The sequence below is a fragment of the Macaca fascicularis genome, chromosome 9, assembly GCF_037993035.2.
Source record: "Macaca fascicularis isolate 582-1 chromosome 9, T2T-MFA8v1.1".
Classification (NCBI taxonomy): domain Eukaryota; kingdom Metazoa; phylum Chordata; class Mammalia; order Primates; family Cercopithecidae; genus Macaca; species Macaca fascicularis.
In genome coordinates this window covers 12,187,734-12,212,105 of record NC_088383.1, presented here as the reverse complement: position 1 = coordinate 12,212,105, position 24,372 = coordinate 12,187,734, and the positions used below count along the sequence as shown (strand labels likewise).

Here is a 24,372-nt window from a genome sequence, read left to right as displayed (position 1 = left end):
CTCTGTCTTGGAAGGTTTTCTGTTGATATTTTGCGACAAGCAGCAAATATTAGCTCTAGGTCAGTGCTGGAGATTGTAAAACAGCTCTGCATTAGTAACACTTTCCAGGCACAAGGAATGTATTTTCATTTGTGCCTGGTTTTGGTTTAATTAAATATTTTCTTGGTTCATACTCTCTAGTAGGGGTTATGTGAAATGACATTCTTTCTTCATTTTCTATGAACTGTACAGACTGATATTAACCCAATAGCAAAGAATTTTAAAAAGCAAAACAATTTAAACTTGTTGTCCTTGCCAGAAGCAAAATGTGTATCACACAAGACCCCACACAAGAACTACTCATGGTTTCTCTGCCATTCAACACAGCCCCTCTGCAGTCCCTGACGAGAACGATGGCAAAATCTCAGCAATGCAGAGCAGAGCAGCGTGGACAGGGCGGGACACGGACGAGAGGACACACACACCAGTCATGAGCACGTGCTGAGGAGGACAACCATTCCCACTGGCCTGTTACTCTGCAGACCAAGGACAGGCAGGCGGTCAAATCAAAGTCCTTGTTTTAGGGGAACTAGGTCCTGGGGCAAGAGAAGCAGCATGAGGGGATGTGTGCGAGCACACGCGTCCTCGACCTAGGTGAAGGACAAGGTCAGAGCGAGGAGCTGTACCGGAAACGGGGGTCAAGGCAGTGAGGCTCCTACTTGGCTGCTGGAAAAGTCAAAGCTGGAGGTGGTTCTAACTGGAATAAAACATTGCGGCCGCCGCGCGGCTACCAGTTCACGGGCTCCACGCTAATCACGAGCCATCCCATTTGGGAGGTATGGTCAGCTAAAGCTCGGTCCACGCTTTTGCTTCTCCTAGAGCTTCTGCATACAAGGATGTACTAAAACCTGGAAAATGTCCTAATTCTAAAAATGATCTATTTTATCAGGATTATAAAAGTTAATTTTTATTTGGATAAATTTTAGGTTCATTTTCTACCAAGTCCAGTGCAAGGTATTCTGAGCTTTTACAGTATGAAATTACTGGGATTATATTGCTTTAAAAAATTATACTGCCTGGTCACCCTTTCAAAACAGTCCACTTATTGAACCATGGCTTAAAATAGGGCAACAACTGTCAAGGACTCCTTTATTAAAAATGAGAACGGGCAGGTGCCGGGGATGTCCGGGCTGCATGGTAGCTAACTGGGCTCCAGTATCAGCAGCTCTGTTGGCTGTCGTGGATCTGCTGGGCTTGGCTACTCTCAGGCAACCAGGGAGTCCGAAACGGAGGGACAGGGAAATTACGTGTCCCCTCTGTGGGCTGAGGATCAGTTTCCCCAGTGCAGGAACCCATACCGAGCAGGAGTCTAAAACATGACTTATCCTCTGGCCGGCACACCGTTCCCCCATCGACCGAGAATGACAGGAACGGGTGGGCTGCGGAGGGCAGAACCAGGAATTCTCTGGTGAGTCCATCCGTATGTTTTGGAACCAAGTACAATTTTCTAAGTGATCTGCTTCCAGCCTACTTCAACCTGCCACAGCTAAACAGTGTCCCTCTGGATGGTCCCTGATGTAGAGTGACCCATACCTGTGGGTGCTTAATAAAGATTCTGATCACGTCAGTTCTGGCAGTGACTCCTCTCCCCTGTTTCATTTGCTTCTTTTCAAGGCCTAATTTTCTCCCGTATTTAGTTGTCATGAATCTTTGGACTTTGGAGCTGGAGGCTACCTTTAAGAATCATCTGATCCAGAACTTTCCATTCTCAAATGGAGACTCCCGAGCCCAGAGAGGGAGCAGCACCTGCCTGACTTCCCACAGCTGCCTGGCAGCAGAGCTGGGTTCAGGCTTCCAGCCTTCCAGTCCATTAACTTTTCCCACTGTAACACCCTGCCTCACAGGACAGAACCGACTGAAACCAAAGCAAACCAAACCAAACTTCTGGAAACCTGAAAATAGCTGCCAGCCACAGAAGCCCATGGATGAGCACACGTGCGGTGCTACACACTGAAGAGAATCTGGGGGTGGAGAGTGGTCGAGGGTTTTCTGAGGCAAAATGAGTATAGGCAGCTTTTGCCTATCAAAGCATGTGCTCCTCCATCCCAAGTTTTAGTTCTCCCCGTGGCATATCCTTTTTCGGGTCATTTCTGGCTGACCACTTTCTGTGGAGAATTTGGGGGAAGGCTGTCCACCAGAGCAGCAAATACTCACTGTTGATGGTACCTGCTAGTGCATTAATATTATTCAGTCCAACAGTGGCTCCAGCCAGTCCTTGCAGAGTCCCAAGAGAGGTCAAGGAGTTCATGGCTGCACCAGCAGTGGAGTTTGGGGTTGAAGCAGCCACTGAAAAACAAAAGGAAGACAGAGAAGAGGGGAGAAAAGACACGAGGTGAGTGAGAGCCAAGAAGACTGGAAATCCTTCTGTCATCATCTCATTGGACGGAGCTGAGGAGCCGTGCTTGTGGCTTTGGGTGAAGGACATATGGAATTGTACTTGTGGCAATTTTGACAGATTTGGTGGTTAAAAAAAAATCATCATAGCACTGTTTTGCCAATATAGCAAATACACTCACTGCTGGATGGTGGGGAAATCTGTGAATGGGAGGCCTGCCCAGCCAGATTTATACATAACGAAGTTGGCAATCATTCTTTGGCTTCATTATTGGACAATATCTTGCTTAGTTTTTTTTTTTTAAACCTATGTGCATGAGTAAGATGGGCCTTTATTTTTCCTTCTTGTACTGTCTTTAGTTTTGCTACCAAGGTTTTGCTAACGTCATACAATGACTGGGAGAGGGTTCCTATTTCTCTGTTCTCTGGAACAGACTCTGTAATATTAAAATTAATTGTCATTTAAGTGTGCGGTAGCACTTGCCAGTTAAATGTTCTGGACTTTCTATTTCTTCATGGGAGTATTTTGAAATAACGATTAAATTTCCCTAATAAATAGGATGACTGAACTTTTCGTTTCTGAATCCGTTTTATTAAGTTGCTGCTTTCTAGAAATTGCTGTATTTTGTTTTCAACTATACACTGGTATAAAGTTATTCATAATATCTTCAATAAACTTTCAAAATGGAAAACATTTCAATGTAAGACATTTCTTGGTCTACCTGATCTGTCAGTTACTGGAAGAAGCATGTGAACGTCTGTCACTCCAACTCCATGTAAACATGCTTATTTTTGGAAATGTATCTTGAAGGTATATTTCTATGCAAGAGGTTACTACTTGCATAGATTTGGAAATGATCCTATCTTCTGGTGAAATAAACCTTTTTGGGGCAAGCTTTTGTTTCTAATTTTTCCCTGAAGTCTGTTTTGTATGATGTTTGGTGTAAGAAAGCACCAGCTTTTTTGGGTTTTTGCACTGGATATCTTTTGCCATCTTTTTACTTATCTGTTTATATTTTGGCTACATCTCTAATATATAGACAGGTTTAAAAACAACACAGCCTTATAATTTAAGTCTTTTAGTAAGGGCATTTAGATTTTGTCCTATTTGTTCTGCTAATATTACATTTTTTTTCTCTCCTTTCTTGCTGTCCTTTGAGACAGAGGCCTGTCGCCCAGGCTGGAGTGCAGTGGCATGATCTCGGCTCACTGCAACCTCCGCCTCCCAGGTTCAAGTGATTCTTCTGCCTCAGCCTCCCGAGTAACTGGGACTACAGGTGCCTGCAATCATGCCTGGCTAATTTTTGTATTTTTATTAGAGATGGGGTTTCACCATGTTGGCCAGGATGGCCTTGATCTCTTGACCTCATGATCCACCCGCCTTGGCCTCCCAAAGTGCTGGGATTACAGGTGTGAGCCACCAAGCCAGCTAGGTTTGTCTTTCAATATCATTTCCCCTCTCTACTACTTTGGAAGTCATGCATAGTATTTCTACTCTCTTGTATATGGTCATAAAAACTAAGTCATCTTTAACTTATGAAAAGCAAAGTTACTTATCTTTGCCCTTTGCCAGAACAATTCAAGGATCTGAGCATACTTTAAGGCAGAAGAGCCCCCTCTGAACCGAGGTGCGGGATATTCATGCATTTTACTTGTAGCTTGATTTCAGTTTTTTATTCAGCACTTATTATTCTTTACAGCACACATTTAGATTTGCCCACATATTTACCACTTCCTTTGCTTATTATTCATCTTTCATCTGGGTTATTTATCCTTTAGTATGAAGTTATATCCAATACAGCTTTATTTTGTGAGGGTCTATTGGTGAAAAAGTCTTTTAGCTTTAGTTTGTGTGAAAATTACGTCTTTATCCTAGTTCATGAAATATTTCTTTCCTGGATATTCGAGATTGACAGGTTTTTCTAAGCACATTTTATGGCCTTCCGACTTCCATTATTACTGTTGAGATGTTAGGCACTGAGATGTTTGTGTTCCTTGGAGGTGGTTTTTCTCTCTGTTTTAAAGATCTTCTCCTTGTCTTTGGTGTTCTGCATTTATTACTGTGGTGCTTCCAAGTTTAGATTGATTTTTATTTTCCCTGCTTGGAATTCATCTGGATCCCTGAATATGTGGATTTTTGTTTCTACCTTTTATCAGTTCTGGAAAGTTCTGGGTTATTAGCTGCTCTTATATTGACTTTCCCCCATCCTCTTTCTCCTTTCCACTAGGAATTTAGCTAGACCTCAGTTAGATCTAGTCCGTGTCACTTAACCTCTCATGTTCTGTTTCTCAGTTGGGCATCATCTCCAAAATCTGTGTTCCAGCTCACCACATTGTCTTTCAATTGTATGTAATGTTCTGTTGAACTTACATCTCCAAATTTTACATTTTGGTTATATTTTTTCATTTCTAGAATGTTATCAACATGCTGGATCATTTTTCATAATCAGTTACTTTTTCACTTTTCAAATTCTTTTAATATGTAAACGTATTAGCTATACTTCCTTTCTGTTGTATGCTAATAATGCTAATATCTGAGGTCTAATAATGGTGGTGTCTAATAATGTCCCTGCTGTTTCTCACTCTTGGTGCTTGGTTTGCTTGTATATTTTGTGGGGTTTTTTTTGGTTGTGAACTTAACTATCTTGGAACTTTATTTCTAGGAATAATTTGAGGTCTGGGTTGAAGATGGGTTCTTTCAAGAACGACTTAACATTTGATTCTACAAGGTGCTGGAGGAAACTACAAGCTGGGGATACTTTAACTTCATGGCTTAGGATTTTTGGCCACTCAGACACAATCAAATTGGGCTGTAAACTCACGTGAGGGATGGTTTACTGCTATGAATTGTCAGAGGGAAATTCCCCTGGCCCTACCTAGCACTGTGTTTTGAGATAGGCAGTTTTCCTTGTAGTTTTCTAAGGGGGGAACATTTTTTGTTCATCTTTACACTGAGAGTTTAGCCTTTTGGTGTTTCAAGCTCATATGGGGAGGGTCTCCTATTAGATACTACACAGAAGCCTTGGACTTTCTTGTATTCTTTATGGTTGGGAAAGCTGTGCGAACAGATACTCGAATTTATTCAGTTCACCAAATATCCTTAAGGGGAAAGCCACATTCAATATGCTGCCGCTTCTCTGAGTTTCCTCTTTCACTTAGTCATTGATTTATGAGTATTTTTTGCTAATTGACTACTGATGTCATTAAATATATTTTTAAAAACCTTACTATACATTTCAGGGTTTTTCCCAGTGGGAGGGTCCTTCCAGCAATCTAGTCTGCCTAACTGCCAGAAATAGAAATCTCTCCTATTTGGGGTATTTCCTAGGGACTGCATCTGATGTCAGTCTACATGTGATGGTCCTTGACAGATTGCTGTGCTAGTAAGTAGCGTGTTAAAGACCATCCCTAGTACATGTTTGAATTCTAAACCCGCAAAAGAGGCCTGAACATTTTCATACAATTTTAGGGGACACGAGGGAAGTACCTTTAAAATAAGGATATCCGTGGGCCCTCTTTCCAGTGAAACAACCACAACAGATAAAATGATAAAAACCAACCACTTAAAGTCTCTGGAAATTGTCCTAAGTACATACATGAAGAAATAGTTTTTCTCCAGAAGATTTATCAAACATCAGCAAGAACAGCAAGAATCCATGGCATGTGAGCTACAACCCACAACCTACTCCCTTTCCTGGTACAAATCCCCTCCTCTGAAGCTCAGCATAAAGGAAGCTCTACCCTGGGCGGGTATGGCCAAGAAGATGGGGCTCCCTCTTCCCACAGCTCCAAACACACAGGGTTATGGTTTCTCCCAGGGAGGGGGAGACTACCAACATTGACAATTCACAGCTCCCACCCCTGCCAGCTCTGTGGCAGAATTTCTATTCTAGGCCAAGAAGCAGAGGGGTCCCTTCCTCAGCCCAGCCTTTACTCATGGAGTGGAAGCTCTACACCAGGCATAGCATTCTGAGAGTACTAGGTCCCACTCAGCCCATCTCACTCACTGGGTGGAGGTTTTATGCTGGAAAAGGCAAGGAGAGAAGACCAGTTGCTCCTATGCTCACACAGCACCCTTCTTGTAGACCAGAGGTGTCATTCACAGAAAAGCAGGCCACTGTCCCTGCACCACCTCCAGAGCAGGGAGAGATAGGTCACAAGAACAAAGGGCTCTGTAACTTTCCCTAAGGATAACTAATTATTTGGAACAGAGTATGGGAAAGTTCAAGCCTAAGGCACTGTCAGAAACAAGAGAAATTTTGTTGATGAGCAATAAAGAGTAGGCAGTAGCTCCATGATGGCAAAGTAGACCAGCTAAAAGCTTAGCAGAGAGGGCAGGGAAAGGGACAGCCAGAAGGAGTCCTGCTGGGGTCAGAGCAGGCCTCAGGGACTGCCTGAAAGAGCACTCCTATGAAAGGGCCCAACCACAATCAGAGCAGACTGTGGGGACAATTTATGCTCCAGGGCAAAAAATAATAGCGCAAACAATTGAAGATTGGTGGAGGCTAACAGCTGGAAGTGAAAACAACAGAGACACAGCAGCCAGAAACTTAACAGAGATCAGGCAAAGAGGCAGTGAAAGGGAGCTGTCTGGAAGAATTTTGTAGTTTAACAAAGGAAAAATAGGAATGTCACTCATAGCTCAAGGCTGTGGCCTCTGAGGAGTGACAGCAGAGGTGTACCGCAGGGGAATAGACTTCACTGAATTATTCTTGCTAAATCAATAAGGAAATAAACACAAATGAGAAGCCAGGGGGGAAGGGGTGATGTGCAGTGCGTAAGGAGGATCAGCACCCAGAAGTGCTGTAACATCTACAGTGTCCTGTTTTTAAGAGAAAGCTATGATATGTGCAAGAGAACAAGAACATGGAATCTGTACATGGGAAAAAGCAGACAGCACACAACAGAAACTGTGCGTAAGAGGGCCCAGATGTTAGACTTAGTGGACAAAGACATGAAAGCAGCTATTATAAATAGGATAACAATCTAAAAAATCATGCCTAAAGGATTAAAAGTATAATTACAATGTTTCATCAAATAAAGAATGTCAACAAAAGGCTGAAAGTATTTAAAAAATTGGAAATTATTTTACAAAGTAAATTTATTTCCTTCAACATTCATAAATCAACACAGTAAGTGCCAGTAAATAGGACAGAGGCCACTGGCAATTTTAAGAAAATCATACTGCCTAGCATGTGATAGACATCTACCAGGCAAATGGCAAATGGCAGCATTTTAAAATTTAACTTTCAGTAGGAAAGTGATGGAAATAAAAATTAGCCTAGACAGTTCACCATACAAAAACAATTTTAAATGAGGGTAATTGCAGTGAAATAATCTGCAAAATACCTATAAAACTTTAATAAATAAATGTGACCTGAATTGAACTGACAAGTTTTAATGGGCTGTATGTAATTTACTTGTGTCCTGATTTTAAAAATGGAAATTCTGGGGCTGAAAAGTAAAGAACCAAAATGAAAAATTCACCATAGGGCTCCACGGTTGGTTTGAGTTGGCAGAAGAATAAGTGAACTTGAAGATATATTGATAGAGATTTTACAGTCTAAAGGAGAGAAAGAAAAAAGAATGGAGAAATGAACAGAGCCTCATAGAAATATGGCACATCATTAAGCACACTAACACACATGTAAAGTGTGTAATGCATGTACCAAAGATAAAGACTGGAAAAAAAAATTTCAAGACATAATGGCTGACAGTTTCCCAAATCTGATGAAAGACATTAATCTACACATGCAAGAAAATGAACAAACTCCAAGTAGGATAAAGGTAAGGAAATCTATACCCAGGCACATGACAGAAATATGTTGAAAGTTTAAGAGAAAATCTTGAATGGAGCAAGAGAAAAATGATTCATCATGGATCCCAGTAAGATTAACAGCTGACTTCTCTGCAGAAACAGTGGACCAGAAGTTAGTAAGATGACATATTAAAAGTGCTAAAAAGAAAAAACCTATTAACTCAGAATCTTATATCCAGCAAAACACAAGACACAAAACACAAGACAGGCTGTTGCTCTTGGTCTCTGCAGCTTGCACCATGCAGAATGTCATCTTACAGCACAGACTTCACCAGTCTCCACCTTTTTGCACTGTAACTGGGGATGGTCACCTGCCTCTGTGGTGAGCAGGGGAAGGATCATGGAAGTTGGCTGGCATGGGGCATCATTGAGAAAAGCAGGAAAAAGGGTCCTAGCTCACCCCCATTGCTACTGAAAAATGAAACTATAAATTTTAATAAAGAACACAACTCTATAGTTTCATCAGCTCTTTTCATTGGAATCTTAAAAACAAAACAAAAAAACTGGAGGCAAAATGGGGTTTCATTAAACCTGCCTTGGACTCAATCTGTTCCCTCATCTCCCCAAGCTTCTGTTTCATTGTATTTAAATGGAGGAAGAAGAAGGGTACCTAATTCACCGGGTTGTTGTAAAGATCAAATAATCTATATAATGAATTTGGCACTGTATTTGGCACCATTTTTAGATCATCATCAGTTATTAGGTAGAGGTTGAACCGAACAGACAAAATGATACAGGATCTATTTTATGAAACAACGAAAGCAGGTAACACTTTTCTCCACTTTCATCTAAACATCTCCAACTGTTGATGACTGCACAGCCACTGGTCTGGCTTCTGTTGGAGGACCTTCTTCCACCTTGCAGGAAATCACAGGGAGGACCCTGTATGCCAGGCTGTAACCTTTCTCTTCCTATGACATCCACACTGTGAATTGCTGGCCCAGAGATGCTGTCTGCTGTGCCCCCATCCAGGGGCATCCAGAGTAGGGCCCGTCAGAGCCTGCTTCTAGAGAGTGCTTCGCCTCGGGGCAAGGAAGAAGAGGTGCTGGAGGACGCCAGGCCTGGCTGATCTTGTGCTCAGGGATGACTTCTGAAATCCTCCAAGTCTCCAAGGTAGGTCTCCAAACAGGTGTGTTGATGCCACACACTGCTCTTGTGTGGATGACTCCCAGTGGTGATGGCAAACAGTGAGTTGGACAGAGAGCTCCATAGGCACACACACGCACATAGCCTATGGGCACGGGGGAAGCCTAGCTCAGGGGGCCACAGGAGAGGTGGAGGCGGCCTAGAAACTCCCTGGGCCACTTTTGTTACTGATGACAATGAATTGATATGCAAATTAGATCTCTTTACACCCTGGCTTCCTATTTAAAAACTGGGAGGCTGGCTACAGTGAACTGGACATAATTTCTTACTTCTAACTATGCTGTTCTTAGACAGTCCCAGTAGAAAGATGGAGAGAAGGTGAAGAAAAGGAGGGAGAAGAATCAAACATGAGACTAAGAAAAATTAACTAGATGACTTGCCTTAAAGTGGAAAGATGCCCTGTGCACTCTACATCATTGGACAATACTTTGAAAATTCACCCCAACTGGCATCTCAGTTGTAAGATAGTTTTATTGCACATCTAGCCACCTTTAAGAACCTTTTGAATGTTAACAAATAATCTATTTAAAGCATAAGAAAAACTCCAATTTGTCACACAGCCAACCTTGATCAAGTACTTAAAAGACTGACCATTCAGCAGATGCACAATTGAGAAAGAGGTCCTAGACAGAGACACACGTGGTGCCACCAACACCCAGACTCTCCATTTCTGTGCTGGCAGACTGGCAAGATGCTGCCCCGGACCACCATCTGCATTCTTCCCACCTCAAATTCCTTCAGTCTGTGCTGAGAACTGTACCCTACGCTTTCTCACTTAAAAGTTTTACAAAATGCCAAAGGAGCATCTCAGGAGAGGTGCAGTCTATAGATGTTGGCTCATAATCTCCCAGAGCACCTCTTCAAGCAGAGGCTGCACCATCCAAGCAGGAGGAGGCAGAACAAAGCCAAGAGGATCCCAAACAGAGGCTGCAAAGTGCACCTCACCTTGCTTGTACAGTGGCTGCAATAACTTGTATACGTCACATTTTAAGTCTGTTGTACCACTGGTTAAAACCTATCAATCAGGCAATGGACGTTCAGGCCAGGTGGCTTGCCAGGAAAGAAAATGGTCGAGCAGTCAAGAATGCCTTGGTTTTATCAGCTCATGTGGCAAAGTCTGTGGCATTTTGTGAAAACTGTTTGTGGGGTAGGGTGGGGTGTGGAGAAGAGGAAAAGCGAGGTGGTCCAGAGACCCTGATGGTGAGGATATGCCCACCTTGGCCCTGGCCACAGATGTTCTTTGCTTGTTTGACCAGATAAGCTCACTTTTGGAAAACTACAAATTGAGTAATCCCAAACACTAATCCCAACTGAGCAGACAAGATGGGTTCCTTCTCCTCAGGGCTGTGCTAGGTCTGGGATGAACACTATACCCAGAAGACATTCTTGTCTTAGGTTAACACTGTAGGTCCGAGACCGAGCGCCTAGGTCATTAGGTGCTAGAAGATCACCTGGAATAACTCCCGTATAGTATCTCCAACAGAGCTGAGAGCCGGACCCCCCAACCAGTGCAGGGCCTGCCTTCTTTTCCTAATCCCACTGACAATAACAGGTAATAGTACATCTTTCAGATGGATCTTTTACTGCAGTGGGATGCTCCCAGGCAAACTGTGAACTAGAGTCTTTCCTGCACGTGAAAGATGAAGAAGCAGAGGCCCAGAGTGCTCAAGGGACTGGCCCCGGTGTACCCGTGAGGGATGCAGGGTGGGCGCCAGCACCCAGGTGTGGCCATGAGGACTCCACAAAGAGGCCAGTGGCCTTTGCCACTTAGGGATACAGCAGTTGTGGAGGAAGGGCTTTTTGGAAGCTCTCTCAAACCAACCCAAATACATTTCCAGAGAGGCAAGGACCTGAGTCCACTTGCCAGGAAAAAGTTCTTTTCTCTGCCATGTGGATAACCTGGACCACCTCCCCCTAGCCCCTCACCAGCCTTGGATTTCCTATGGGAGGAGGGGTGACTAATCAGACTGGTAGAACTGGGAAGGACCTGCATCCACCAGGCCAGGGCTGGGGGAGGGGCACCGAGTTGAACCAGAAGATGCCAACGTGTATTTGACAAAGGTGTTCCTGTTCTCTCTTCTCTCTCTGTTCCAACAGCGCCATTCCTGGATAGGTAGATTAAGCTTATCTGGGGCCTAAGGGCTGTGTTTGGAGAGGGAGCTAATAATTACTATTATGTTCTCTGTTCATCCCCCAGCCAACCCAAGACATCCATGTCCTAATTTCTGGAACCTGTGAATATGTTAGGTTACACAGCCAAGAGAAATTAAAATTGTAGATGGAATGTGCTGTGGTTTCAATGTGCATTCCCCAAATTCCATGTGTTGGAAACTTTATCCCCAATGTGGCAGGGCCTTTCAGAGGTGATTGGATTGCGAGGGCTCTGCCTTTATGAATGGATTAATCCACTCATGAATTAATGGGTTGAGGAATTCATGGGTTATGTAACAGGAGTGGAAGTGGGGCTTTCTAAGAAGAGGAAGAGTGTCCTAAGCAAGCATGTTAGCACACTCCGCCCCCGGCCATGTGATGCCCCGCACTGCCTCAGGACTGCAGAGTCCCTCACCAGATGCACTGCCTTGACCTTGGGACTTCTCAGTCTCCAGAGCTGTAAGAAATAATTCCTCTTTAAAATAAGTTATCTACTTTCAGGTCCTCTGTTATAAGCCACAGAAAATGGACTAGGAAGGTTGCTGATCAGCAGACCTTGAGATGGGGGAGATTACTGTGGATGGTCTGGGTGGGTTCTTGTAAATCGAAGAAGGAATGAAAAGAGAAAACAATCAGAGATGACAGCATGAGGACTTGCTGGCTCTGAAGATGGAGGAAGGGACCATGAGCCAAGTGAAGTTGGTGGCCTGCAGAAGCTGGGGAAGGAATAGATTTACCCCGAGAGCCTCCAGAAGGAACACACCCTGCTGACACCCTGACCCCAGCCCAGTGAGTCTGCTGGGTTCCTCATCTACAGAACTGCAGCATCATAAATATGTGTTGTTTTAAGCCATGAGGTTGGTGGTAACTTGTCATCTCAGCAACAGGAAACTAACATTCTCCAGCTCCACCGTACTGGGAAGAACGCTGACAGCGCAGCGAAGGTGTGAGCGCCTGCCACGTGCTGCTCATTGCCGAATGCACGTCACGTGCCTTAGCCCATTAATTAAGTCCTTTACAGTTACCCTGTGAAGTGAAGTGGCGTGCAGAAGGTCACACAACTCTCAGTGGCAGAGCCAGAATTTAAACCCAGGGGTCTGGCTGCAGAGTCAGCATGATGTTGATGTGGAAGTCAAGATTCTATTTCGCGTCTTACGTCTATCTAGTGGCTACTGCAGAGATTTACTTACGGAAGCAGTGAACTTGCACTCACTCAGATTTGCCTTTAATTTTTTGGCTCTGTCCCTTCCAGTCTGTGAGACCTTGGGCCATCTGCTCCATTCAGCTGAGGCTTAGTATTTATGCACGAAATGGGAGTCACGTGCGCTGCCTCTGCGGACGGGCGCGACGGTCCGAGAAGGTGGCACTGATGTGTGATACACAGCGGGTGATCAATAAACGTGTGTTCAGTCTACATCTGAGGGAGGAGAATCCGGGTATTCCGTCCTCAAAAGAGGAACTGCATCTTTTCACTTCATTTTACAGCACTTGCAATGAAGATTCAACATCTTCCTCCCCAGAGAGGCGACTGGATGGATGATGACTAATTTTGCTGCCTTTCTCATTAGTCTGGCCATCGGGAAGGTCTGTCTGTGTGTACAGTTTTGAGAGCGTCCCGAGGAGGGTGACAAGACACGAAAACTGAGTTGAAAGAGAGTGAGCTGATAAAAGTAAAACTGAGCCTAGAGAGGTGAAGACTAAGGCAAGAAACAGTCTTAGGTCTTGACGTGAGAAAGATACTCTTCGCAGCTCAAGAGATCAAAATTAGGATCAGTGGGTGGAAGCTGTTCAAAGGTAGATTTTCGTTGGATACAGAGGGGAGCCGGCTAGTGAAGAGAAGTCTTCCGCAGCGAGCTGCGCCGCCTCTGAGGCACTCAGTGTCCCTGTCTGTGGGGTGAGAAAGCAGATGCCTCCGACAGGTATCAAGGGGTTCCTGCAGACCCTAAGGCTAGGCTTGATGGCCACAAGGTCCAAAAAGCCAACTTTTGAAAAGCTCTTATTGTTGTGCCAAACACACTCTGGCCTCATCTCCTGGCAGAGAAAGAGAGGACTCCGTGAAGGCAGGATTCTAATGCTTCCAGGCGGAACTCTGGTGAAGGCTCCAACTTCCAATGCCCGCAGCACAACGGAACAATGTGAAAATCCCATGTCAATTGAGAGACCCGAGAACAAAGGATCTACATAAATACAAGCCCCATTAAGCTTCAAATGGAAACAGCTTTTACTTCCTCTCGCAGGGAAACCTATACAGCAGCTGCCACACCAAGCACACCTGACTCGATCCTAAATGACCAGATCACAGAGAAAGTCACCAAGAAAAAGCGCACAGTTGTGTGGTGTCAACTCCCTCTGGCCAGGGCCCTGGGCTGCGGATGCTCTGCAGGCCATTTGGTCAGAGTTGTCGTCCCTTCTGCTTATGTGCCAGAGAAAATGGGAAGAGCTTCAGAAACAGAGTGGGTAAAGTCAGTTGCTGCCATGGTACGACTGGGCCAGGGCCAGAGAATCCCTCCGTTCCTCTGAGGCAGCTCAGAAGCAGGGCCGCCGAGGGCCACGCTCAGCTCCCAGGCCGCCACTCTGCGCAGGCAGGAGCAGAGGCCCAGCCCAAGCCTGTCCTGGAGAAGCCCACCTCCCTCCCCGGAGCAGGAGCGGGGTGGGCAGCGGGAGCAGGGCCTGCATAGGGGCTTCAGTGGGCGTCTTATTCTTTGTAGAAGGTGGGATGGTGAACAAGACTCTTGACTGGGGGTGAGGCTGCCTGCTGAGGAACTTGGCTATTCCTCCATCCTTCTAAAGATTCCAGATCCACCACGAAAGGAAGAAAAACGGCAATGAGGGGCTTATCCATCTCTCACACTTGCCAGTTCTTTATTTAAAAGATACTTCCCACATGAATGTTCCCCTTCCCCCTCGCCTGGTATCAGCGTATCTGCAGGGCATGTCTAGCTAAGTCTGTCGCAGACACCAGCTTGCTTTCCAGGAACACATGCGTTAATGTTCCCATATTAACCCTACTTCCCACTTTTCCTGGATAGCAAAATACTTTTTTCTTTTTTAAGCTACAACAAAACATTAACAGAAGACAGCAAGAATTTGCCTTCGGTGCACTCATTAAACACTTTCCATAGAACAATTAGACAGTGAAAGCACAGTGGCTTTGTGGTTTAGGAAATAAAATCATTGTAAACACAGAGAAAATTGCCTGCATTGACCAAACATACTCAGGACACTGGAGCCCGCGGTTGCCGTTTTGCCTCAAAAGAGCTTGGATGCTGAATTCCAACTGCGCAGGAAAAGATTGTGAGGAAGTAGGATAATTAAGCCATGACACAGGCACTAGCATTATTAGCTAATCACAACCCTGGGGCATTAATACAATACACCTCTCCTCCCATGGGGCCTAATTATTCCACAATAACCACACCTTTCATTTTAATTTAGTCCCTCAAAGATTGTTTGGGCAGGGAGGGGCGGGGTGACTGAGGAGGGGCGGGGTGACTGAGGGGCGGGGTGACTGAGGGGCGGGGTGACTGAGGGGCGAGGTGACTGAGGGGCGGGGTGACTGAGGAGGGGCGGGGTGACTGAGGATGGGCGGGGTGACTGAGGGGCGGGGTGACTGAGGGGTGGGGTGACTGAGGGGCAGGGTGACTGAGGGGCGGGTTGACTGAGGAGGGGCGGGGTGACTGAGGGGTGGGGTGATTGAGGAGGGGCGGGGTGACTGAGGAGGGGCGGGGTGACTGAGGGGCGGGGTGACTGAGGAGGGGCAGGGTGACTGAGGAGGGGCGGGGTGACTGAGGGGCGAGGTGACTGAGGAGGGGCGGGGTGACTGAGGGGTGGGGTGATTGAGGAGGGGCGGGGTGACTGAGGGGCGGGGTGACTGAGGGGCGAGGTGACTGAGGGGCGGGGTGACTGAGGGGCGGGTTGACTGAGGAGGGGCGGGGTGACTGAGGGGTGGGGTGATTGAGGGGCAGGGTGACTGAGGAGGGGCAGGGTGACTGAGGGGTGGGGTGATTGAGGGGCGGGGTGACTGAGGAGGGGCGGGGTGACTGAGGGGCGGGGTGACTGAGGAGGGGCAGGGTGACTGAGGAGGGGCGGGGTGACTGAGGGGCGGGGTGACTGAGGAGGGGCGAGGTGACTGAGGAGGGGCGGGGTGACTGAGGGGTGGGGTGACTGAGGGGTGGGGTGATTGAGGAGGGGCGGGGTGACGGGTGGGGTGATTGAGGAGGGGCGGGGTGACTGAGGGGCAGGGTGATTGAGGAGGGGCGGGGTGACTGAGGGGCAGGGTGATTGAGGAGGGGCGGGGTGACTGAGGGGCGGGGTGATTGAGGAGGGGCGGGGTGACTGGGGCGGGGTGATTGAGGAGGGGCGGGGTGATTGAGGAGGGGCGGGGTGACTGGGGTGGGGTGATTGAGGAGGGGCGAGGTGACTGAGGGGTGGGGTGACTGAGGAGGGGCGGGGTGACTGAGGGGGGCGGGGTGACTGAGGGGGGCGGGGTGACTGAGGGGGGCGGGGTGACTGAGGGGCGGGGTGACTGAGGGGCGGGGTGACTGAGGGGCGGGGTGACTGAGGGGCGGGGTGACAGGGGTGGGGTGACTGAGGGGCGGGGTGACTGGGGCAGGGTGATTGAGGAGGGCGGGGTGACTGAGGGGGACGGGGTGACTGAGGGGGGCGGGGTGACTGAGGGGCGGGGTGACTGAGGGGCGGGGTGACTGAGGGGCGGGGTGACTGAGGGGTGGGGTGACTGAGGGGCGGGGTGATTGAGGAGGGGCGGGGTGACTGATGGGGGCGGGGTGACTGATGGGGGCGGGGTGACTGAGGGGTGGGGTGACTGAGGAGGGGCGGGGTGACTGAGGAAGAGGAGGTGGGGTTGGAAAGTGACGCTGGGCGCTGCAGTGGTGAGGTGTGACCTCACACTCCCAGCCTGGAAGAGGGCACCTTCCCCAGAGACGTTGGAGCCCCTCTCTTCTGCTGCCAGTTCTGCTTCCCAAGGAAGCTGATGCCACCTGACTTGGTACAGTGCTGGGCAAGAGTCATCACTACTGTTCTCAGGAAGACTGGGAAGAGGAAAACTCAGCCTAGAGGGCCGGGTCTGGACTCAGAACGACTGTGGAGGTTTTACTCCCTGGTGGCGCACATGTGGAAGGCGAGGAAGTGAGGGGCCAGCACCTGCTCCTCACGTCCAGGGCAGCTGTCCTGTTTTCATTGCTTTAATGTTCATTCCCAAAGGCTTGTGGAAGCTCTCTCTAGTGGATCTAAGAAGTCTACTTCATGGGTTGTCAATAAACCAGGGTGCCTTCCTACCCGGCCTAATTTTTAGCATCTTCCCCAGTCCCGTGAAGACGGGCACTGGTAAAGGCAGGGTGGGGCCATGAGTTTGGAAGAGTCCATTCATACTGCGCGGTACACAGGGATCTCCTGAGAAAGGAGCAAATGAGAGGGAAAATCAAACCTCTTTTCCCTGCCAATGATATTTTGCCTATGATTTACTGAAACAAAAGCATATACTTCCCCTTTAGCTGGCCCCAGATGTTTGTTTTTACAGATGGCCACGGAGAAGGACTGAAAAAAAATGTTGGCGATCTCCTTACAAGGGTGACAATGTATAAGTGGAGAAACCCAGAAATATGGTTCTGGGATCCCAGCAGTTCCTGCTTAGAATATGGACTCTCTCGTGGTGCGGTGGAGCTGTCATTTCACCTGTCACGAACATCCCGGGCAAACCACTGACACTTGCAGGCCTCTGTTTTCCTCACGTGGATCACAAAGAGGCAGCTGGATACAGCAGCTGTACCATTTAATGATGGGACTGGGCTCGGGCCTCTGGAGAGAAAGGGCGAGGACGGGGGCTTCTCAGGAATGTGGGCCTGTGTCACCGTGTCACTGACAGCCCATCTGAATCTGGCCTTCCTGTGGGGGATTGGGGGCAGCTAGTCCAGATGGAGAGAACATTTCTGGGAGGCAGATTTTCCTCTGGGCAACATGACCCCAAGGGTGGCAGGGGGCAAGAGGTCACCCGTACAGCCCGGGGTCATCACAGCCGGGCTGCAGGCGCGCTGGGGCACCACGTGCACTCCGTGGGACTGCTGCCCCTGCAAGGGCCTGGCGCGGAACGCATGCCGCCTGCTGTGTGGCCCAAGATACAAACCAACAAATCCCCAAGGGCCTCAGGCCTGACCCTCAGTGCGGAAATCCTGTCCGGATACAGCAGTCTTGCTCTGTTTAACCCAGTCATACCATTTTGTATTCGGTAAGGAGGGGATGTTGGTTCTAGGAACTCAAGTGGCATTTGTGGTAGGTAGAAAGTTCACTGTTCCCTTTAACAGCAGAGCACAAAAGCAGAAAGGAGTGAGGAAACTGTCTTCTCCCTGTATTTACGTCCTAATTTTTAAAGGAAAGGTGGGGAAGACACTTGTTTTCCAAAGGCAAGAGATTCAGAGAAAAGTATCATTGGACCTTATTCTAGTTTTAACCTAAACATCATCAGCCCTCATTCTAGTTTTAACCTAGTCTTCTGTTCTCCAGAGCTGTGGTATTTCATATCACTCCAAAATAATGAAACAATCTTTCTTATACGATAAAGATCACCTTTTTAAAAAAGCACCAGTATACAGTTATAGAAATATGAATATGTGTATATATAAACCTAAATGTTTCCATAAGAAAAGTGAATATTAGCAATTAATTCTATTTCACAACTGAGAAAAATAAAGATTACATGACTTGCTCCAATGACTCTTGATCAAGATGTCTACATACTCCAGAAAGACAAGTAAAATTAGAAATCCTCTATTACATCCTGTAGGTTGACCTTTTCTTAAACCTCTGGTCTGGTATGAGTTTTTGTTTCCAGCCCCAGATATATCAGTTCTTGGCCCATATGTGATATAAGTACCCTTCTGTCCTGAATTGTTGGCATCCTCCCCAATCCTGACAGAGGCTGGTGTTCCCTCCCCTCAGGCTGCACCACCTGCTGACTCAGCCCTGATTTGGGTTCGTGCCTGTGGGCTTGTGTGCTAGTACCAGGTTGAGATGGCACCACAAGGCAGGGTGCTGCTGCAGGGGCTCCTCCCAGGGGGAGATGACACATGACCCCTCAGCAGGCAGCATCCCCCTCGCCACAGGAGAGGGATGCGCTGGGGGCTGAGCTCATCCCTCCAGCCAGCCCTTCGACTCCAGTCCAGCTTTCAGCTCTCATTGGCCTATTCCTGTTTCCTTTTTTTCTGGCTCTTCTCTTTGGTCTACAAATATGTTTATGTTTTCTCCATCTTAAAACAAAAACATAAAAACTTCCTCCTCCTAGTGACCCCAGTACTTTTACGGATTTTTTGTTTTCTTTTGTTTTTTGGGATGGATCCTCATCACCTGGGCTGGAGTGCAGTGATGTGATCTCGGTTCACTGCAACCTCCACCTCCTGGGTTCAAGTGGTTCCCCTGCCTCAGCCTCCCGAGTAGCTGGGAACTACAGGTGTGCACCGCCATGCTCGGCTAATTTTTGTAGTTTTAGTACAGACGGGGTTTCACCATGTTGGTCAGGATGGTCTCGAACTCCTGGACTCAAGGAGTTCCTCAAGGAACTCCTGCCTCAGCCTCCCAAAGTGCTGGGATTACAGATGTGAACTGCCATGACCAGCCCCATTATGGATTTTAAAAAATATTCACATTTCATGAATGTGTCATACAGAATTGTGTCCTCTCTCACTGCCTGCAAAACTGTCAACCACTGCGGTGAAGCAGCCACTCTGGGGAGAACCCACTCCCCAAGTCGAACTTCAGTCAGCTCTTTCTGCCTTTTCTTCCTCCAGCCCCGTCGTGTTCGGCCTCTCTGACACTGCTACCCAGAAAGCTCCCTTTCCATCCCCTGGTCCCTGTGTTCCACAAGCACATCCCCCAAGGCTTTCTGCATCTGGTCCCCACCTTGCCTTGCTGGTGATTTTGCCCTGATGACCTCATCCCTCCCTGGGCTTAGGGCAGCCCGCCTGGCCTCAGCAGGTCAGTCTCAATCCACTCTGCAGCTCAGGGCTCTGGTCAGCCTGATGGTCACACATTCGACTGCTGCTGGACACATTTCATGGAATGTCCGTTCATGTGCCCTTGAGCTCTGCATGTGTCACGTCCTATCATTTTGGATGACAGCTTCCTCCTCAACTCCCAGAACTGAGAACAGTGCTCCACTGGCCACCCAGGCCCAACATACCAACACCATCTTTCCTCCTTCCCTTTTGTTCTCCCTCACATCAAATGGGGGCCTCAGTCCAGTCTCACAAGAAGTCCACCATTCTTGGGCCTAAAGTCCTGAAACGGCTCTTCACTGCTGACAAGAAAAGTCCCAGCTCCTTCGCCCTGGCTTTCAGGGTCCTCCGTGGGCCTCATTTTCCATGCTTGTGAAAAATGAGATGAACTTCCATTTGCTGATTAAATGCTATTTCTGCATTTTCACACATTTGATGTATCTTCCATTCTGTTTCTACTTTTAAAAATCCTACCTACCCTGAACATTTTGGCTCAAATGTCAACTCTTCTACTAAAATTTTCCTTCCTCCCTTGGGGCAGAACCTCTCCCGTCACTGACCCCTGTACCTTACCTGCCTTCCTGCTCTCCATCTGTGCTTTACAGGTTGGTGCATTTTGCTTATGTCTGTAGGTGGCCACTGCATCTAGTTGATGGGGACTGGTTCTCAGGATTAAACCACATCTGAACTAAAATTTCCATTTTATTGCTTTCGAGTCTGAAGAAATGGAACTTAGCGTATACACTTCTAGGAAGTTGTGACTAGAATAAAGCTTTGCTGATTTTCCCACCTAATATAACACAATTAAGCAACACATGCTTTTCACCAGTGCTAGTGGTGATAACATGTTTATATCATACAAGATCACAGATAATTTAGTGGGAATAAAAATCTCATTAAGTGGTTGTGTTGGACAGAAAACACAGCCTGAGCTCATACAAACAGCACAAGGGGATCTGATGTGGATTTGCCACAATACAGACGATGGTGCAAAGCAATATTTAAAAACAAATCACTAACACTTAGCACAGAGTCCAGCGCCACCAACAGCAAAAAGCAAATACCTGAAGAATTAGAGTTGATGTCTGCACATATTAAAAAGCCCACTCAAAACAAGGAACAACACGCTTGGTGAGTGGCAGCCCTACGATGCACGTGAGGATCTGTCCACCCCGGGGACGAAGGCACCTGCCAAGGACAGCTCAGGGCACAGGTGGAATCTACTTGCATAAATCCCAGCGTGGGCTCTGTAGTGAACCGTAAATATTTCTACCCCCACAGCTATGCGGCTTTAAGCTTTAAATTAGTTACAGACTATGAAGAGACTCCAGCCTGTTCCAGGCTGGGGCATCGCACAAACCTCCTGGAATGTCCATCCCCTCACTGGGCAGAAGTTCACTCCAGACCCAAACTCCCCGCGCACACAGGGCCCTCGAAACCCCTCTGGGTGGGAGGGGTCTCCATGCTGTCTCCTTTAGAAGCAAGATGATCAATGCCAAATAAAGGACATTTACTAGGAAGACATACTATTCCCAACTACTCTCTTCCCCAACAATATGAGTCTTACATGCCTAAGAACTTTCAAACCACTTGGTTTTCACGTCGTGCTTCTGTCGAGAAGCCACAGAGCAGCCCGAGCGGCAGGGCCGAGTGCTAAACCCTCTCGCTTTCTGGTTTGGTCACTTGCAGTTCTACCCTAAGGGGGGCCCTACTCCCAGCTCTCCGTCGCACTAAACACACAGAAAGATGGTACAGCTCGAAGGAGAGGAAGAAAGGAGAGAAAAAAGCTTCCCTCTCCCACTCTTGGTCTCATTCACAAAATTTAACATAAGATATGCAAAATACTGGTTATGATGTTTTAAGAGTGTAGAAGTTACAATTTATACTTAAAGGCTATTCAAATTGTTTTTACCATGGTGTGAATTCAGTAAAATGACGCTTTTTTTGAAAGCTGATGCTAGAAGAGAAAGGACATGCAGGTAGGAATCATCAGCTTTGTCTACTGATGTGTCTCCAGTGCTGGAACAGTCCCAGGCACACAGATGCTTGACACATATTTGTTGAATGAATGAAAAAAAAAAAAAACCCTATCAAGAGGTGACAGTCACTACAGAGTCATTTTATTTACAGAACATGTTATGTAATGTGTGACTCCATTAACATTAATGAAAATAAAGTGAGCCCCATAATGTCAAGAGCAAACAAGACAATTTTCAGAAGAGCAGCGTAAAATGTTGAAACTTGCAGGAAACGAGCAAAGAACGGGAGGTCAATGCTCTTTCCACTGTAGCAATAAGACTGTAAAGAAGTTTGACTGTCAGCACCATAGGAAAGCTAAAATAAAAAATAAACAGACGTTTGACAGAGTTTTTGTTGTTACTGTTGTTGAGAAAGTCTCACTCTGTCGCCCAGGCTGGAGTGCAGTGGTGCAATCTTGGTCACTGCAGCCTATGCTGCCCGGGTTCAAGTGATTCTCCTGCCTCAGCCTCTCAGGTTCAAGTGATTCTCCCGCCTCAGCCTCCAGAGTAGCTGGGATTACAGGCACCTGCCACTGCACCTGACTAATTTCTGTAGTTTTAGTCCAGACTGGGTTTCACCATCTTGGCCAGGCTGGTCTTGAACTCCTGACCTCTCGTGATCCACCTGCCTCGGCCTCCCAAAGTGTTGGGATTACAGGCATGAGCCACCGTGCCTGGCTGTTTGACAGATTGAAACCCACAAATGAAACAGCCCATTTTACCAACTGGCTTGACTCTGCCTGACTGAGACAGCTGCTAGTGGAGGGAAGAACGGTCTGCCTTGAGATTTCCTTCATTCTCCTAAGAATAAACAACGACAAAAGATGGGGGTAAGGAGAAAAAGAGGACAGTAAAGGCTCAGGCCATCTTCACAGGAGTAACTGGTCCCTGCACTTATAAAACGCCCTGTATTTTGAAAGTGTGGTATAAGTAAAAAATACTCTGCAAAGCTAGACGGGACCTTGCTTTATGTAAGCAGTGTGGGCAGGCACTGGAAGACGACGTGGGGTTAGCAGTGCACAGAGTTAACGGGCACTTTCTGAGGATGATCTGCCGTGATGTTATCTTTCAAAAGCACACATTAGAGTAGGTGGTTCTTCCGAAGATGAAATGCCCTTCTCGGATACTAGACTCGTACTTATCCTATATCATGACATCAGAACATTTTGAAAGCCACTATTTGTAAAATAAGCTGCTCCTGTAATGAAAAGACTGCTTCATATGATTGTTTTGGTATAAGTTAGTATTAGATTTATTCTTCAGAAACCTGTTAGACCTGAGTATTCACCTGTAAGGTGAAACCAAATTGTAGGTTTGGTTTTTGAGGGATCCAGGCAGAGGTATGCCTTACAGGTGAACTGGGTGGGTGTGCTGACCCTGCCAACGTGCACCGTGAGGGACTCAGCTGCCTTAGAGATATGTGAGCTGTACTAGACTGAACAGATGGCCCTTAAACATTTGTCTTTGACAATTTTTGTTTCACTATTTCACTGAATTAAAAAAAACAAAAACAAAAACAAAACACTTGAGGGCCTGTGTCTGATGTGCTGTTCCAGATGCAAGGGAAATTAAAAGTAAATAACACACTGTCCCTACTTTAAAAGAACTCACTGGCTGGAGGGCGAGACACAAAGCGAGTGCCCACATCACCGTCCTGCAGACAACAGGGTCAGCGTTAGTGGAGGGAGGCCGAGCATGCCCTGGGAGCACAGGCGAGGGGCGGCGTCTGCAGAACACCTGGCCAGCACCGACACTCCAGCCCTCTCTGTCCCTGGCCTCAAGGAGCCCAACAGCTCCTCAGGAACCATCTGCACTGCCCCAGGTCTAGAATGAGCTAAGTCCTTACTCAGCAATACATTGTGGAAGTGATCAATCCTAACTAGAAGGCTTCATGGTAGAGGTGGCATTTGCATTGATTCATAAAAGTAGTAGGTTACTGAAAACAGTTTTTACCAATTACACCAAAAATGTTACTACAGTTTACAGAAGCAGCATAAACTATACTTTTTATAATGTGCATTAGAAACGCTTTTATACCCACCCACACTATCCTTCTCAAGAACAAGCACTACAACACATTAGTGACGTATTAGATTTTTGTGGGAGGAAATGGGAGAGATGTTCTAGGTAGAGAAGCCTGCAAGAATAATGGTGTAAAGGCTGACGGTGGGGCTGGGGTACGGGGGATGGCCTGATCTGGGCAAGTGTGTGCTGCCCAGATTCTGGAGGGAAGCAGGCAGACCCCGAACACCACACTCAGGAGTTTGTTTCACTCGAGTCTACACCACGGTTGCCAATAGCATGCAAGACAGACAGAGGAAAGGGGCCGAGTTGGAGGCTGTTCTAATAGGACAAGGGGAGAGAAGATGAGGGTCTCTTCCAGGCTCCTGTTGCCTGGGAGGGAAAAGATGCTTCACAGGGAGAACTGAGGGGCTGAGGAGGCGCGCAGCTGAGCCAGGGGCCGGCTGCAGCGATCAGTGACCAAGTCACATCAACCACTGGGACAATCCATTTAGCAGGGCGGGGCAGGCAGCGGGAAGGTCTGTGGGGCAAGTTGAGTTCTCTGCTCTGAGGTTGTGGGACCACTGCAGCAGTCTTGGGCAGACGGCCTCTTTGTCCACCTGTCTGTCCCTTCCTCCTGCCCCCACTCTTTCCTGTCTTGTGATACTGCCTTGTGCACGTCACCACTTGGAGGGGGCAGTGCAGGCCCCAACTCATTTTTATGTATTTGCCCTGCATGAACTAGAAGGCTCACAAATGTGGGTTAAAGCAGCTTAGGCATCACACTTCCTAGCATAATGCAAGTTCTCTGATGCAAATGCAGACATATACTGAAGGTGGCGACAAAGCCTCCTGTCAATGG

General features: G+C 47.2%; 1 protein-coding gene across 50 annotated transcripts in view; it reads right to left on the bottom strand.

Annotated features, from left to right (window-relative positions):
* CELF2 (CUGBP Elav-like family member 2) overlaps positions 1-24,372 on the bottom strand; it is an 866,142-nt gene that overhangs the window by 20,073 nt on the left and 821,697 nt on the right. For 46 of the 50 annotated variants that reach the window (XM_074000974.1, XM_045361822.3, XM_045361824.3 and 43 more), the window contains one exon: positions 2,206-2,325. In XM_074000974.1, the coding sequence (XP_073857075.1) occupies positions 2,206-2,325 (120 nt within the window). Of the gene's footprint in view, positions 1-2,193; positions 2,326-24,372 lie in introns of all 50 variants that reach the window. The other 4 variants (XM_015455530.4, XM_045361826.3, XM_045361828.3 and 1 more) reach the window with 1 other exon arrangement.